Source organism: Chiloscyllium punctatum, chromosome 20 (assembly GCF_047496795.1).
Source record: "Chiloscyllium punctatum isolate Juve2018m chromosome 20, sChiPun1.3, whole genome shotgun sequence".
In the NCBI taxonomy this organism is placed as follows: Eukaryota; Metazoa; Chordata; class Chondrichthyes; order Orectolobiformes; family Hemiscylliidae; genus Chiloscyllium; species Chiloscyllium punctatum.
Genome location: NC_092758.1, coordinates 84,515,035 through 84,530,546, shown reverse-complemented (window position 1 = coordinate 84,530,546; position 15,512 = coordinate 84,515,035). Strand labels below are relative to the sequence as shown.

Below are 15,512 nucleotides of genomic sequence, written 5' to 3'. Positions count from 1 at the left end.
TCTTTTTTAAAAAACTGTGCCTCAAAAGTTTCATTTGATTAAACTCCTGGGTTTGAATCTACAGAAATTGCTGGAAAAGAAAACTCAACAGGTCTGGTAGCATCTGGAGACAAAGCAGGGCTAATGTTTCAGATCCAGTGACCCATCTTCAGCCCCTTCTGCCTCTTCTGAAGAAACGTCACTTTTCTCGAAATGTTAACACTGATTTCTCTCCATAGATGTTGCCAGACCTGTTCAGCTTTTCCAGCAATATCGGTCTTGGTTTCTGGTTTCCAGCATTCCAGAAAAACTTTGGTTTTTGTTCTGAGTTTGAATCTAGTCTGTGCTGAGGTAGCTGATCCTGGTCAGGATCATAGAATCCCTACAGTGTGGGAACAAACCATTTGGTCTTACAAGCCCACACCGACTCTTTGAAGAATAATCCACCCAGACCTGTTCCCCTACTCGATTACTTGACATTTACCCCTGGCTAATGCACCTAACCTACACATCCCTGAACAGGTATGGGGCAATTTTGCACAGTCACTTCACCTAACCTGCACATCTTTGGACTGTGGGAGGAAACCAGAGCACCCGGAGGAAACCCACGCAGACACTGGGAGAATGTGCAAACACCACACAGTCAGTCGCCTGAGGGTGGAATCAAACCCGGGCCGATGAGTTGGTGCTGTGAGGCAGCAGTGATAACCACTGAGGCATCATTCAGGATTGTGCTGGTTATTGCACGAGAGAAAGAAGGAAAGCCTGTCAGAGAGACACTTTTATTGGAGTGTAAGAGGTTGAGAGGTGACATTTATAGAGGTTTGCAAAATCATGAGGGGCATAGATAGAGTTAGTGGTAGGTGTTGTTTCCTTAGGATGGGGGATTTCAAAGCTGGGGGCACATTTTTTAAGATGAGAGGAGAGAGATTAGAAAAGATGTAAGGAGCTAATTTTTTACACAGGCTGCTTCGCGTGTGGAATGAAATTCCAGAGGAAGTTACACGCATACGGTTACATTTAAAAGACATTTGGATAAGTACATGAACAGAAAGAGTTTGGAGGGATTTGGGCCATGAGCAGGGAGGTGGGACTAGTTTAGTTTGAGACTGTGTTCAGTATGGACCGAGGGGTCTGTTTCCAAGCTGCATGACTCTGACTGTATAACTGAGGGCAGGATGTTGGGAAAAGGCTGGATAAAGCCATATTACTTCATAATTATAGCACTACTGCTTCACAGTGCCAGGGACCCAAGTTTGATTCCAGCCTCTGGCAAATGTGTGGAGTTTGCACATTCTCCCCGTGTCTGTGTGGGTTTCCTCTGTTTCCTCCCACAGTCCAATGATGTGCAAGTTAGGGTGAATTGGCCACGTTAAATTGCCCATAGTATTCAGGGATGTGCAGGTTAGGTGCACTAGTCAGGGGTAAGTGTAGAATAATGGGGTAGGGGAATGGGTTTGCTTGGGATACTCTTTGGATGGTCAGTTGGACTTGTTGGGCCAAATGACCTGTTTCCACACTGTAGGGATTCTATGATCTTCTGTGATAATTGAACAGCATGTGGACATGAGGGCACTTTTTTTTATTTGTAAAGTGAAAACTTACTCAAAACCTGTTGACTTGTTGAAATTGGGCGGTTTGTGCCTGGGTTTGATGATGATTGAGGTCACTTGAGCTCGGAACCGAAAGGGTAGACTTGGAGCCCAGGATAAGGGTCAGTTGGGAGTAAGCTGGTGGGAAAGGTCAGTGCGGGGAGGGAAATAGTTTGGATGCTTTGAGAACTGCAAGCAGGGCAGAGCCAAAGCTATGAGATTTGAGTTGTTGGAATTTGTTCGTTTAAAAATTGATCGATAAAAGTAACAACAGAGTCCTGAGTTTAAAATATCAACATTGTGCTGTTTAAGAGCTTGGAGTCCTTCCATCTGTTAGGAATGCCTGACTAGTGCCATGGATGATTTCATACATCATATGATATGCAAAAAAAAAAGCAACTTGTATTTTTTTTCTTCAGTGAAGATTTATGCAGGCACCATTCCTCAGCCAGTACGCTAGATAATTCAGGGAGAAAGTGAGGACTGCAGATGCTGGAGATCAGAGCTGAAAAATGTGTTGCTGGAAAATCGCAGCAGGTCAGGCAGCATCCAAGGAGCAGGAGAATCGACGTTTTGGGCATAAGCCCTTCTTCAGAAACGTTGATTCTCCTGCTCCTTGGATGCTGCCTGACCTGCTGCGCTTTTCCAGCAACACATTTTTCAGTGCTAGATAATACAGAAGCTTCGCATGACTACAAGCTGTGTTAGTGTGTATGTCAGGATCAACTCTCTCCCACTTAGAGACGGTTCAGCTTCACTTCCCATAAGAACTACAATGGATTCGGTGGTTATAACTGCTGCAGTGATGTTCCCCAGCTAGCTTTCTGTTTTTGGACCCTGCATGTTGCTGAGATTAAGCTGACACATTGAGTCGGCTTTGTAAATCAGTCCTCAGTGGGTATTAGAAACCAGTCGAACTGGTTTGAGAAGAGGACCATTGCATGGTTTCATTTTGATCAGAGAACTGTCTTTTTCCTTAATGCCCTCGGTATCATTTAGCAACTAGACGAGGTTACGTATCTTGAATTGTAAGCAAGCCACCACTGTACGGAGGTGGGTTGAGAGGTCATCAGACTCAGGGCAGAGTCATTTTGAATTGGTGGGTAAGACTGGCACATACCAACAAGATAGGAAGATCTTTTTCACGTGGTTCGACACCAATGGGATCCTCCAGGCATCTAGCATCGGATTCACTGTCCCATTTTCCTAAGTTTATAAGATAGAAAAGCAGAATTAGGCCATTCGGCCCATTGAGTCTGCTCTGCCATTTGATCATGGCTGATATGCTCTTCTCCCCCATTTTTTTTGCCTTCTCCCTATATCCCTTCAACCTATTACCAATTAAAAATCTGTCTAACACCTCCTTAAATTTACTCACTGTCCCAGCATCCACTGATTCACAACCCTTTGGGAGAACTAGTTTCTCCCCAACTCTGATTTACATTTCTTATCCTAAAGGCGATGACCTAAAAGTGTTCTTTCAGTTTCAATCTCAAGATTTTTCACTGAAGAATGGTGAAGGAGCCGAATACAGACACCTACTGGCAATCTGAATACCTGTGGTGCTTCTCAATACTGGCCCCTGGTATCTCCTACTCTAAATGCTTACTGTGTGTTTTGATCTCCATCACTCTCTCCCAATCCCATCCTCTTTTTTTTTTCCCCTGCCCCACCCAGTCGTGTTGGAGAATCCCTGGCCCCACCAGCCCGACCTTTGGGATTGGTTGCCTGGACGATGTGGCATTGCGTTCAAGTTTGGGCTGTGTGACCCTGGAGAGAAGGCACAGTCTGCCAAGAAGGAAGACCTCCCTTGGCACTCAATCACTGTAATTTGGAAGGAAAAATAAATAAAAAACAAAACTTCACTCCAGCCCTCAGTCTTCATTCCCCATCCATACTAATCCATGCCACCACGCATCCTGTATTCAACCCATGACCCCTTCTCCTCTCCAAGCCAATGTATGCCCTATATCCACTTCCTGCTCCTTTGTAGCCCCATGCTAATACATTCCATTCTACTTAAATCCTCATTACCCACATCCTACCTTTTGCCCTCTACCTGCCCCATTGTACCCATGTTAATCTATGCCCCTGTACTTCAATGCCCCTTATCAAGCCCTGTATCCAGCCCTATAGCTCCTCATCCCTCCATGATAACCATGTCCTACTGTCAATCCCATGGCTTTTTTTCTTCTATGCCAACTTGGTATCTACTAAGACTTAGTCATCAGCCTTTGTCCTTATAGCTACCATGCCAACTCATCTAGTGTCAGCCGGTCACAAGAGTATTTAGAGATTCTACGAGATAAACTTCATTGAAAGGGACTGTGTACATCATAGGCTTCGTAGGGAAGCCACAGTCACAGGGAAGAAAAAGCACTTGAATTTCAAAAAAAAAACTTTTTTTTTAACTCCATTTACTCTCAGTTCAACCACATCAAAAACAAACATTTCATTCACATGCACAATCTCTTATGAAAACAAGCATTATAATCTCACTTCAGAGTTTATACCCACTTTGAGTCAATCAAACAGTGAAGTGGCAAGCATACTGCTGTGACAATGGATGGTTGTGAGATCAGTCACAAAACTGCAGTCCACCATTGGAAAGACTCAGGCTGGTGTCAACAGAGTGAAATGGCAAGCTGTGAATTTTTTTTTAAAAGAAGTTCTAGACTTTAAGTTTCAAAGATCTAAAGGGCAGGGCTTTTAACAACTCCCTTGACAGCTCCTTTTGGTAGATCATCTTGATACTTTTTTTTCCTTCCTATCACCACTTTTGATGTGATTTTGACAGGACTATTTACCCATTGCAATGAATTTGACAGTTAATGAAGTTATGCACTTTTCAAAGTCTACCTTGCTTTTTGAAAAGCATACCCCCATCTCCAAAGCTCACTTGACCTCACCCAAAGTCATCCCTAGCGGTAGCCTGGATATCCAAATAAATTTGCAAAGGTTAGGAATCACGTCACTCTACATTCTCCTAGGCTACCAAAATCTGAACTGAATAGAGGCAGCTGGTGGCAATAGTTATCTGCCCATGCGATCTGTCCCTATGCCCAGTCATCCACCTCGCGAAAGCAGGAAGTGCTGTGTTTGGGTGAGGTGGGACTCGCAATTTCCAGACTCATCCATCATTTTTCCTACAGCAGAAGGAATCACTTCTGAAAGGTGAAAGAGTTTGTTGCCAGTATTGGAGGGTTTGAGCTACGGGGAGAGGCTGAACAGGCTGGGGCTGTTTTCCCTGGAGCATCGGAGGCTGAAGGGTGGCCTTATAGAGGTTTACAAAATCATGAAGGGCATGGATAGGATGAATTAACAAGGTCTTTTCCCTAAAGTGGGGAAGTCCAAAACTAGAGAGCATAGATTTGAGGTGTGAGGGGAACGATTTAAGAAGGATTTAAGGGGTAACTTTTGCAGGCAGAGGGTGGGGCGTGTATGGAATGAGCTGCCAGAAGAAATGGTGGAGGCTGGTATAATTCCAACATTTAAAAGGCATATGGATGGGTATGTGAATAAGAAGGGTTTGGAGGAATGGGTTTGAGACTCTGAGCTGAGGGCACAGCATTAGAGTAAAGGGAAGACCATTTCGAATGGAGATGAGAAATTTCTTCAGCCCGAGAGTGGGGAATCTATGGAATTCACTGCCTCAGGAGGTTGTGGAGGCCAGGTCATTGAGTATATTTAAGACAGTGATAGATAGGTTCTTGATTGTGAAGGGGATCAAGAGTTACGGGGAGAAGATGGGAGAATGGGATTGAGAAACTTTTAAGCCATAATTGAATGGCAGAGCAGAATCGATGGGCTGAATGGCCTAATTTCTGTGCTGATGTCCTGTGGCCTTATGGATAGGGGTTCATTACTGGCAAATGGGACTGGATTAATCTAGGATATCTAATTGGCATGGATGAGTTGGACTAAAGGGTCTGTTTCTGTGCTGTACCTCTCTCTGACCGCTCTTAAGCCTCATCTCATTGGTAGAGGAGTGGATTTTCACACTGACTAAGATTTCCCCTGTACTGTGGAGAAAATGGTGGGCGAGTCTGGAAATTGCAAGGCCCTGCATCCAGTCATGTTGATTTAATGGATAGCAATTGCCACTTGGCTTCAGTTGTTTCCAACTCTCTCATTATTACAATCTTTTGTGAATTGGACAACTCTTGTTGAACTGATTGTGAATAAACATGGCATGAATTTTACCCTCTTTGCTCTGTGTGCATAAGATTCTGTTTTAATATTTAGAGTGCACTTGGAGCACATGAGCTGGTAAATCTAGTTAGCATTTAAAATCGCCCCTACCTCACAGTTAACTTCGGGAAGAGAGTTGATAGCTGCAAAGCAATGTTGTGTCTGCGACTTGGGTCTCTCCTCCATCTCCCACGTCCGTTATTCCACCTTAGCTGGCTGTAGTTCCAACTGCCAAGAAGCTGAGCTCTTGAATTCCTACCTTGAACATCTCCCACTCTTCCTTCCTCCTCATAAGAAACTGCTTAAAAGTTGATCTTTCTCATCAGTTTGGGTCTCCTGTCTGGGTTATTGGGGGCGGGTGAACTTCTGAGAAGCTTCTGGGATAAAGGCCCCCACCCAAGGTTTGAGCTTGAGAGTCTTACTTTGGGGCACTGACTTTGTTTGGGAGGGTGGGGATCGATTAAACTGCCTGCCGTCTTTAGTGCCAGGAGATCTCTACATCCCCCACCTGAAGGTACAAACAATGACTGCAGATGCTGGAAACCAGATTCTGGATTAGTGGTGCTGGAAGAGCACAGCAGTTCAGGCAGCATCCAAGTAGCTTCGAAATCGACGTTTCGGGCAAAAGCCCTTCATCAGGAATAAAGGCAGTGAGCCTGAAGCATGGAGAGATAAGCTAGAGTGAGGGTGGGGGTGGGGAGAAAGTAGCATAGAGTACAATGGGTGAGTGGGGGAGGGGATGAAGGTGATAGGTCAAGGAGGAGAGGGTGGAGTGGATAGGTAGAAAAGAAGATAGGCAGGTAGGACAAGTCCGGACAAGTCAAAGGGAAAGTAACTGAGCTGGAAGTTTAGAACTAGGGTGAGGTGGGGGAAGGGGAAATGAGGAAACTATTGAAGTCCACATTGATGCCCTGGGGTTGAAGTGTTCCGAAGCGGAAGATGAGGCGTTCTTCCTCCAAGCATCTGGTGGTGAGGGAGCGGTAGTGAAGGAGGCCCAGGACCTCCATGTCCTCGGCAGAGTGGGAGGGGGAGTTGAAATGTTGGGCCACGGGGCGGTGTGGTTGATTGGTGCGGGTGTCCCGGAGATGTTCCCTAAAGCGCTCTGCTAGGAGGCGCCCAGTCTCGCCAATGTAGAGGAGACTGCATCTGGAGCAATGGATACAATGAATGATATTAGTGGATGTGCAAGTAAAACTTTGATGGATGTGGAAGGCTCCTTTAGGGCCTTGGATAGAGGTGAGGGAGGAGGTGTGGGCGCAGGTTTTACAGTTCCTGCGGTGGCAGGAGAAAGTGCCAGGATTGGAGGGTGGGTTGTTTGGGGGTGTGGACCTGACCAGGTAGTTGCGGAGGGAACAGTCTTTGCGGAAGGCGGAAAGGGGTGGGGAGGGAAATATATCCCTGGTAGTGGGGTCTGTTTGGAGGTGGCGGAAATGTCGGCGGATGATTTGGTTTATGCGAAGGTTGGTAGGGTGGAAGGTGAGCACCAGGGGCGTTCTGTCCTTGTTACGGTTGGAGGGGTGGGGTCTGAGGGCGGAGGTATGGGATGTGGACGAGATGCGTTGGAGGGCATCTTTAACCATGTGGGAAGGGAAATTGCGGTCTCTAAAGAAGGAGGCCATCTGGTGTGTTCTGTGGTGGAACTGGTCCTCCTGGGAGCAGATCCGGTGGAGGCGGAGGAATTGGGAATACGGGATGGCATTTTTGCAGGAGGTAGGGTGGGAAGAGGTGTAATCCAGGTTATCTCTCCACACTTCAGACTCACTGCCTTTATTCCTGATGAAGGGCTTTTGCCCGAAACGTTGATTTCGAAGCTACTTGGATGCTGCCTGAACTGCTGTGCTCTTCCAGCACCACTAATCCAGAACCCCCCACCTGAAGATGAGCACAGGAGTTGTTTTAATCAACGTCGTGAGAGCTGATTGTCAGATCATAAACATAACGCTGTTTCAGAAAGTGCAAATTAACTGTGGCATTTTTTACCTTAACTCAGTACCCTCACTTCAAAAATAGGCCCTTAACAGTAAATTTGCTTTAAAATGTATGCCGTCGGGACTCAGGGGTGTGAGTTAGAGGAAGAGGTTGGAATAGCTTGGACTTTTCTTTTTTCTTTAGGGCTTAGGAAACTGAGGAGGGGATCTTGTAGAAGTGTTGGACAGGGGAGAACAAAGTTAAAAATCACTCAACATCAGGTTATAGTCCAACAGGTTTAATTGGAATCACTAGCTTTTGGAGCACTGCTCTGACTTATACTCCACAACCACCTGATGAAGAAGCAACAATCTGAAAGCTAGTGCTTCCAAATAAACCTGTTGGACTATAACCTGGTGTTGTGTGATTTTTAACTTTGTACACCCCAGTTCAACACCAGCATCTCCAAATCATATAAGATCATGCGGTATGGTTTTGGTGAACGCACTCAGCCTTTTTCCCAGAGTTGGGGAATCAAGGACTAGGGGGCATCTGAGAGGGGAAAGAATAAATGGGAACCTGAAGGACAACTTTTTCGCCCAGAGGGTGGCATGCATATGGAATGAGCTGCCAGTGGAAGTGGTTGAGGTGGGTCCATTAACAGCATTTAAAAGGCATTTGGACAAATACATGGGTAGGAAAGGTTTAGAAGGATATGGGCCAAGTGCAGGGAAATGGGGTTAGCATGGATGGACATTTTGGTCAGCATGGACCAGTTTGGGCTGAAGGGTCTGTCTCCGTGCTGTTGGACTCTATGACTGTCAAAGTTGTGCCATGAGTGCAAGCGCATTTCTCTATTTTGTTTCTAAATCTGTATGCAGCTGTGTCTGGAATGCCTTTTTATTGTGTGTGGAAGTGTTGCAGAAGGCTAAAGGCACTATGTCAGTGGAAATTGCTGCTGCTGTTGAACAGACGGGTAACAGTTAATGGAAAGACTTGTCACCATGATACATTTTCCACAGAAAAAGTCATGAATTTTGAACAGGAGATGATAGACGTTCACAAAGGTGTGTGTGTGTGTGTGTGTGTGTGTGTACACGCGCCCAAGGGCTCCCACTCTAACATGTGTTTCTTGTTATGCAGTTGGAGGCAGAAGCTGTATTCCGTGCTATCACAATCGCTGGTCAGACCAACTGTCCTCTCTATGTCACAAAAGTAATGAGTAAGGCTGCAGCAGACATAATAGCCCAAGCCAAGAAAAAAGGTGGGGCCCAATTATACATTTTTTCCTTTCCTGTCTGCCTTGCCTGACGGATGCTATAAGCTGGTTGGGGTAGAGCACGGCTTTGATGCCAAACCATTTATTTTTCCTGTTGCTGTAGGTAACGTGGTGTTTGGAGAGCCTATCACTGCCAGTCTCGGCACGGATGGTACGCATTATTGGAGCAAAAACTGGGCCAAAGCTGCTGCTTTTGTGACTTCACCACCTCTCAGTCCAGACCCCACCACCCCTGACCACCTGATCTCACTCCTAGCGAGGTAAAGCCTAACAGACCGGAACGCGGGGAAAATCACTCTGTTTTTCTCTCTGCAGGCCTGCTTCGGATTTCCGTCATCCGTAGCCCTTTGCTTTATGTTATGGGACTCTGATCCGATCGCCGCACTATGGGTAGGACGGGGAGGCTTTGGTGAGGCTGCAACGGACATTTACCAGGATGTCGCCTGGATTGGAGTGTAGGGTTGGATTGTTTACGCTGGAGCGTTGGAGGCTGAGGGCTGACCTGATAGAGGTGTACAAAATGATGAGAGGCACAGATAGGGTGGAAGTCTGAGCCTTTTCCCCAGGGTGGAAATGTCAAATATTCAGTGGCAAAGGTGTTGAGGTGAGAGGAATTGATTGTGGTTGTCTTTTCTCCAAGACGGGGAATTTGAAGATTACACATTTTTTAAGATGAGAGGAGGAAGATTTAAAAATGAACTAAGAGGCAAATTTGTTACACAGAGGGTGATTTGCATGTGGAATGAACTTCCTGAGGAAGTGGTGGATGTGAGTACAATTACAATGTTTTGAAGGACATTTTTGATAAGTACATGAATAGGAAAGGTTTGGAGGGATACGGGCCAGGAGCAGGCAGGTGGGGCTAGTTTAGTTTGAGATTATGTTCAGCATAGACTGGTCAGACTGAAGGAGACAGTGAAGTCTGCAGATGTGAGAGATCAGAGTAGAGAATGTGTTGCTGGAAAAGCGCAGCAGGTTAGGCAGCATCCGAGGAGCAGGAGAGTCGACGTTTTGAGCCTGAGCCCTTCATCCCTGATGAAGGGCTGTGGCTCGAAACGTCAATTTTCCTGCTCCTCGGATTCTGCCTGACCTGCTGGTCAGACTGAAGGGTCTGTTTCTGAGCTGCATGACAATGAGGTGTATGAGACAGGAGGACAGTAGATACCTGGAACACACTGCTGGAGAAAGTGGTGGAAGCGTGTGGTAATAACAACCTTTTTAAGAGGCATTTACACAGGCAGGGAATTGAGGGATGTGGACCATGTGCAAGCTGATGGGATTAGTTTAGAATGGCATTATGGTCAGCACGAACATGGTGGGCCGAAGGGCCTGTTCCTGTGTTGTACTGTTCTATGTTCGAAAGTAATTGACTGACTGACTGACTGACTGTGAACTTGGACAAATTGAGGACTGTAGATGCTGGAGAGTCAGAGTCGATTTCACCAGTTTCCTCATCTTCCCTCCCCCCCCCCCCCCCCCCCCCACATCCAATTCTGCAACTCGGCGCCACCCTCTTGAACTGTCCTACCTGTCCATCTTCCTTCCCACCTATCTGCTCCACCCTCTGCTCTGACCAATCACCATCACCATCCCACCTGCTTCTACCTGTCACCTCCCAAGCTACCTTACCCACCAGCCCCAACCCCCTCTCATTTATATCTCAGCCCCCTTCACGCCCACACCACTCCCCCTCCCCCACCCCCAGTCCTGATGAAGGGCTTATGCCCAAAAGGTCGACTGTCCTGCTCCTCAGATGCTGCCTGACTGGCTGTGCTTTTCCAGCACCACACTTTTCTATTCAGATCTCCAGCATCTACAGCCCTCACTTTCTGCTCGCCAGTGTTCACTCATGATATCAGTCGTCCACTAGTTAGAACTTTTAAAAATAAATTGTTTGCTTGAAGCTGTTGCCCTGCTAACATTTGTAAAAGAATTCTTGACATAGGACAGAAAGTTTTGGGTTTTCAGGGTGTTTGACTGGGTTGCTTTGAGCCTTTGTCCTGAGCAGTGGTGTTACATAGTTTTGCCTGAGCAGGGAGTAGTTAAGCCAAAGTCTCCAGCCTTGGGCAACTGCAAGTCAAAAAGCACTTCAGGATGGCAGGTCTGAATAGTGAGTTGTAGAATAACATGGCTCTGGAAACGCTACTATGTTTCATCAGATTGTTAACGCTGTTCCCTACCGTGGGATTGCTGTATTACGAAAATACCATATATACACGAGTAAAAGTTGATCTCATGTAAAAAGTCAACCCCCGATTTTTGGAGGTTTTTTTCTGTATATCTTGTGTAGATGTCAATCCTAGTCCTTCACAGAGAACAGACCAACATTTGTGAGTCAAGGTGTTATTCTGCATATTAATGTTATGGTGAAGAAATAAATATTTATTTTGTGCTATTGTGTGTCTTGATGTACAATTCGCACCAATTTGATGCAAAAGTTTAAGACGCATCATGTTAGAGTCAGGTGGCAGCCTCCCTTTTAATTTGCTGTGTATTTTTTTTTCTTTATTCATTGAGCGATCAATTGGGTTTCTGTTATTTGAAACGGTATTTTGGACTGTATCGTGAATTTCAGTCCCTCACAAGTAATAGTCGACCCCATAAATTTAACCTTTTAAAAAAACCTAAAAAAAGTTGACTTTTTCATGAGTATATTCGGTAAGTCATTTTGGCACAGCCTCATTTACATATACTGATCTCCAAATCAATTCTGCCCACAACAGAAATTCACAGCTTAGTCCCACCCGGACGCCATAGAATTCTGGGTTGTAGGAATCTGGGAGAGCAATATACTGGTGCCCGAGTTCATTGGAATTGCTCTTCTTAAAACAGAGGTGGGAGATTTAGCAGAGTTTTTCAAAATGGTAAGTGGTTTTGGTCAGATCAGTAGCAAGACTCACTTTCCACTGTTCAGAGACTCAACCGCCAGAGAACACAGATTTCAGATCATTGGCAAAAGGACCACTGAGTTGTAAGTCAGTTTTGTCTATATGGTGGAACTGGATTTAACAGGAATATTTGAAAGGGTCCTACCTGTAGGGGAAGATTTGTTGGGATTTGAAGAATAGACAGGTGAGTGAATCATGTCGTTCAGAGTGAAATTTTTTTTTACAGGCACAATGGGCTGAATGGCCTCCTGTTTTCTTTAACCAAGTGCCTGGGCATTGTCTGAGTACAGCAACTCTATAAATCCCAGAAACAGAAGTTGCAGGAGAAGCTCAGCAGGTCTAGCAGCATCAGGGAAGAGGAGTCAGAGTTAACATTGACGGTCTGGTGACCCTCCCTTAGAACAGACCCAAAACTTTAACTCTGATTTTTCTTCACAGATGCTACCAGACCTGAAATTTTCCAGCAACCTCTGTCTTTGTTTCTGATCTACAGTGTCCGCAGTTCTTTCTGTTGTTGGCTTCTATAAACATTAAGTCTTTCTATCTGTTGAAGGTCTCCGTGTGAACAGGAGTTTTATTCAGCATGAAGAGATTGAGTGACAATCACAGTGGGGAGGGGTTGGGGAAATAAGATCATCTCCCTTTTATTCCTTGGATTTTTGTAATTCCCAGTTCAGGCCCGACTGGATTCCAAATCAGAAACATAGCTGTGGGGTTGGCTCATCAGTTTGATGCAGCCAGCTAGTCGTATTGGACAGATTTACGGTTACTGAAGCATGGAGCATTACTGCAACCACAGTCGCTCTTAGAAGGCCCACGTGTGCAGTGAGTGAAGCATTTTCTGAGGCTGGTGCACATGCTAACATCAGAATCGAGCCACATTTCAGCAGTGTGTAACCTTGGCCTTTTCTCCCTCTGAACGCATCAGGGATTGTGCTGTACTTAACCCTTTGGCTGTCTTTGTTCAGTGGGTAGTTTAAAGTAAAGTTATTTCCTTCTCTATTTAACCCATTTTTCTAATCAATCTGTTCAGAGATGTTACTACAGACTGCAGGAGCAGGTGGGACTTGAACCCGGTCTCCCTCTCTAGTGGGTAGGGACCACCATGCCACAAAACAATAATGTTGAAGATTTTTTAAAATGGCTTTCTTGTCAGTCAGTTGTGCTAAATGTCAGCTGTGTAGAACGGACTGTTTCCAAGCATTGGTCCCAACTACTTGGCTTGGCTTAAGCCTCAGACATTTCCCTGTCTTATTCCCTATTCAATTGGTGCGATTCTTACTTGACTCCTGCACCGCTCCCACAGACTCTGAGTTAGGTGGCTTCTTAGAGCTAATGTTCAATGCTAAAAAAAGATGAAGCTAAGGGATTGCATTCCAATGGGATCTTTACAGACAGTCAGTAGAGAGTTCCACCCACCAAGGAAACTGACATCTAGACCTGTTAATGCCTTTTATTTGGTTAAAATAAGTTGATGTCCCATTAGCTGTGGGTGAAATGATGTTAAGATAACATTTTGTGAGATTGTGCATTGTTGCTCCTACCCTAATCATGGTGCCTGGGCAAATGTTTCCTTCCTTTGTTGTATCTCCAGCGCACGGTGGCTCATTGGTTAGCACCACTGCCTCACAGCGCCAGGGCCTCTGGTTCGATTCCAGACTCGGGTGACTGTGTCTGTGTGGAGTGTACATGTTCTCCCCGTGTCTGTGTGGGTTTCCTCCGGGTGCTGCAGTTTCCTTTCTCAATCCAAAGATGTGCAGGTTAGATGAATTGGCCGTGCTAAATTACCCATAGTGTTTAGGGGTATGTAGGGTAGGTGCATTAGTCTGAGGTAAAATATAGGGTAGGGCCGTGAGTTTGGGTGAAGTACTTTTGAGAGGGTTGGTGTGGACTTGTTGGGCCAAATGGCCTGTTCCACACTCTAGGGATTATATGATTCAAACAGGTTTCGAAGCACCAGGAAGCAGCGTTCTCCAGGGAGCTTGGTGTTAACTGCGTCTGTAATCCCACATGCTGTTATGTTAGTCTGTGGCCAGACTAATTGTAAACCTGTTGACTTTTAGTTTATGATGAACATGGAGGTGCAATGTGGATATCCCTGCCTTGTTGTTAAATGACGGTACCTGGTCTTTCTCTAGTGGTGACTTGCAAGTAGCAGGAAGTGCTCACTGCACATTTAGCACAGCACAGAAGGCGATCGGAAAGGATGATTTCACTCAGATTCCTGAGGGCACGAATGGGGCAGAGGAGCGGATGTCCATCATCTGGGACAAAGCAGTGGTGAGTGGAATTATTGCACAAGCTAATCTGCGGGAGATTGTTTGGTCGCAGTTTTCTTCCAGAAAGCAGCACTCTTAAACGTTTACATGCCCAAAAGAGATGTTTGCTTTTAATCATTGTTCTGGAATGTGTCTGGAATTTCAGCCCCATCACAATGTCACTGATAGGCAGCTGTGCTCAGTTAGAGTCAACGTTACAGTCTACCGATCTCTAGAAATTAAATTTAAAAGTGAAGATCTTGCGGCTTTGAAGACATTGAAGTTCAGAGGAAACAGGAATGTCATTTTTCTCTCCTTGTGTTTGAAAGGGACATGGCTTCTTCCCATACCGGGCTCTCTGGAAAGCTAAGCAGTTGACGTGAGCTGGTTTCTGTTCTGCAGGCAACCGGTAAAATGGACGAGAACATGTTTGTGGCCGTGACAAGCACCAATGCCGCCAAAATCTTCAACCTGTACCCGCGGAAAGGCAGAGTGGCTGTGGGCTCCGACAGCGACTTGGTCATCTGGGATCCAGACGCAGTGAAGACAGTGTCTGCCAAAACCCACCAATCGGTCAGTGTCAACCTTTCACATGGCAGTTTTTTTTTCCCTAACCGGGAGCAAGAGTAAAATCACATGACACCGGGTTATTTGTCCAGCAGGTTTATTTGGAAGCACTCTAACCTGGTGTCGTGTGATTTTTAACTTCGTCCACCCTGGTCTAACATCAGCACTTCCACATCATGGAGCAAGGATGTTAAACCTGACCATTTTACGATGGCGTTTACACAAATCTTGGCCCATCAATTTAAAGCTTTCTCTCTGATTTATGTAGCTTCTCTTTCAGTGCATCAATGCTCCTCACCTTACCTATTCCATGTGCTAGTGGGTTCTGTCCATTGTAACACTCTGGTTAAAGATACTTCTCCTGCTATTGCTAAGGGCCTGTTCCTATGCTGCATTTCTTTTTGTTCTCGTGATAACACCTAGTCATGCACAGCGCCATACAAATGGAAACACTTTCACTGTGCCTCCCCATTAAGCTTTATTGTTCTAGTTCTTTATTTGTCCACAGGATGTGGACTTCCCTGGCATTTAGCAACCTCCATTATTAAGAGAATTTAATTAAGTCTTTAAAAGTGCTGAGGGAAATTCTCTGACATGGTCGTCATATGAAATGTGTGTAAAACAGGAGCTTAGTACATGAAACTGCATGGGTTAAACAGACTGTCTGCTTTCATTTGAAGAAAGCAGTTTAATTCCTGTACCTTTTGTCCCTTTGTTATGTCTTTGTATCAGCTTCATAAACCAGGGCTCTCGAACCGTTAGGAGAGACTGGTGGTGAACCCAGAGCCCTTACAGCACAACTGTGAAGCTTCCCAAGTTGGGTCAGAGTTGGAAATGCAGAGTTAAGTGA

The 15,512-nt window shown here is 45.5% G+C and overlaps 1 protein-coding gene across 4 annotated transcripts in view; it reads left to right on the top strand.

Annotated features, from left to right (window-relative positions):
* LOC140492234 (dihydropyrimidinase-related protein 3-like) overlaps positions 1–15,512 on the top strand; it is a 240,286-nt gene that overhangs the window by 164,634 nt on the left and 60,140 nt on the right. For all 4 annotated transcript variants that reach the window (XM_072591147.1, XM_072591145.1, XM_072591144.1 and 1 more), the window contains exons 8-11: positions 8,814–8,934; positions 9,053–9,209; positions 13,976–14,117; positions 14,498–14,668. In XM_072591147.1, coding sequence (XP_072447248.1) covers positions 8,814–8,934; positions 9,053–9,209; positions 13,976–14,117; positions 14,498–14,668 — 591 coding nt within the window. The remainder of the gene's footprint in view (positions 1–8,813; positions 8,935–9,052; positions 9,210–13,975; positions 14,118–14,497; positions 14,669–15,512) is intronic.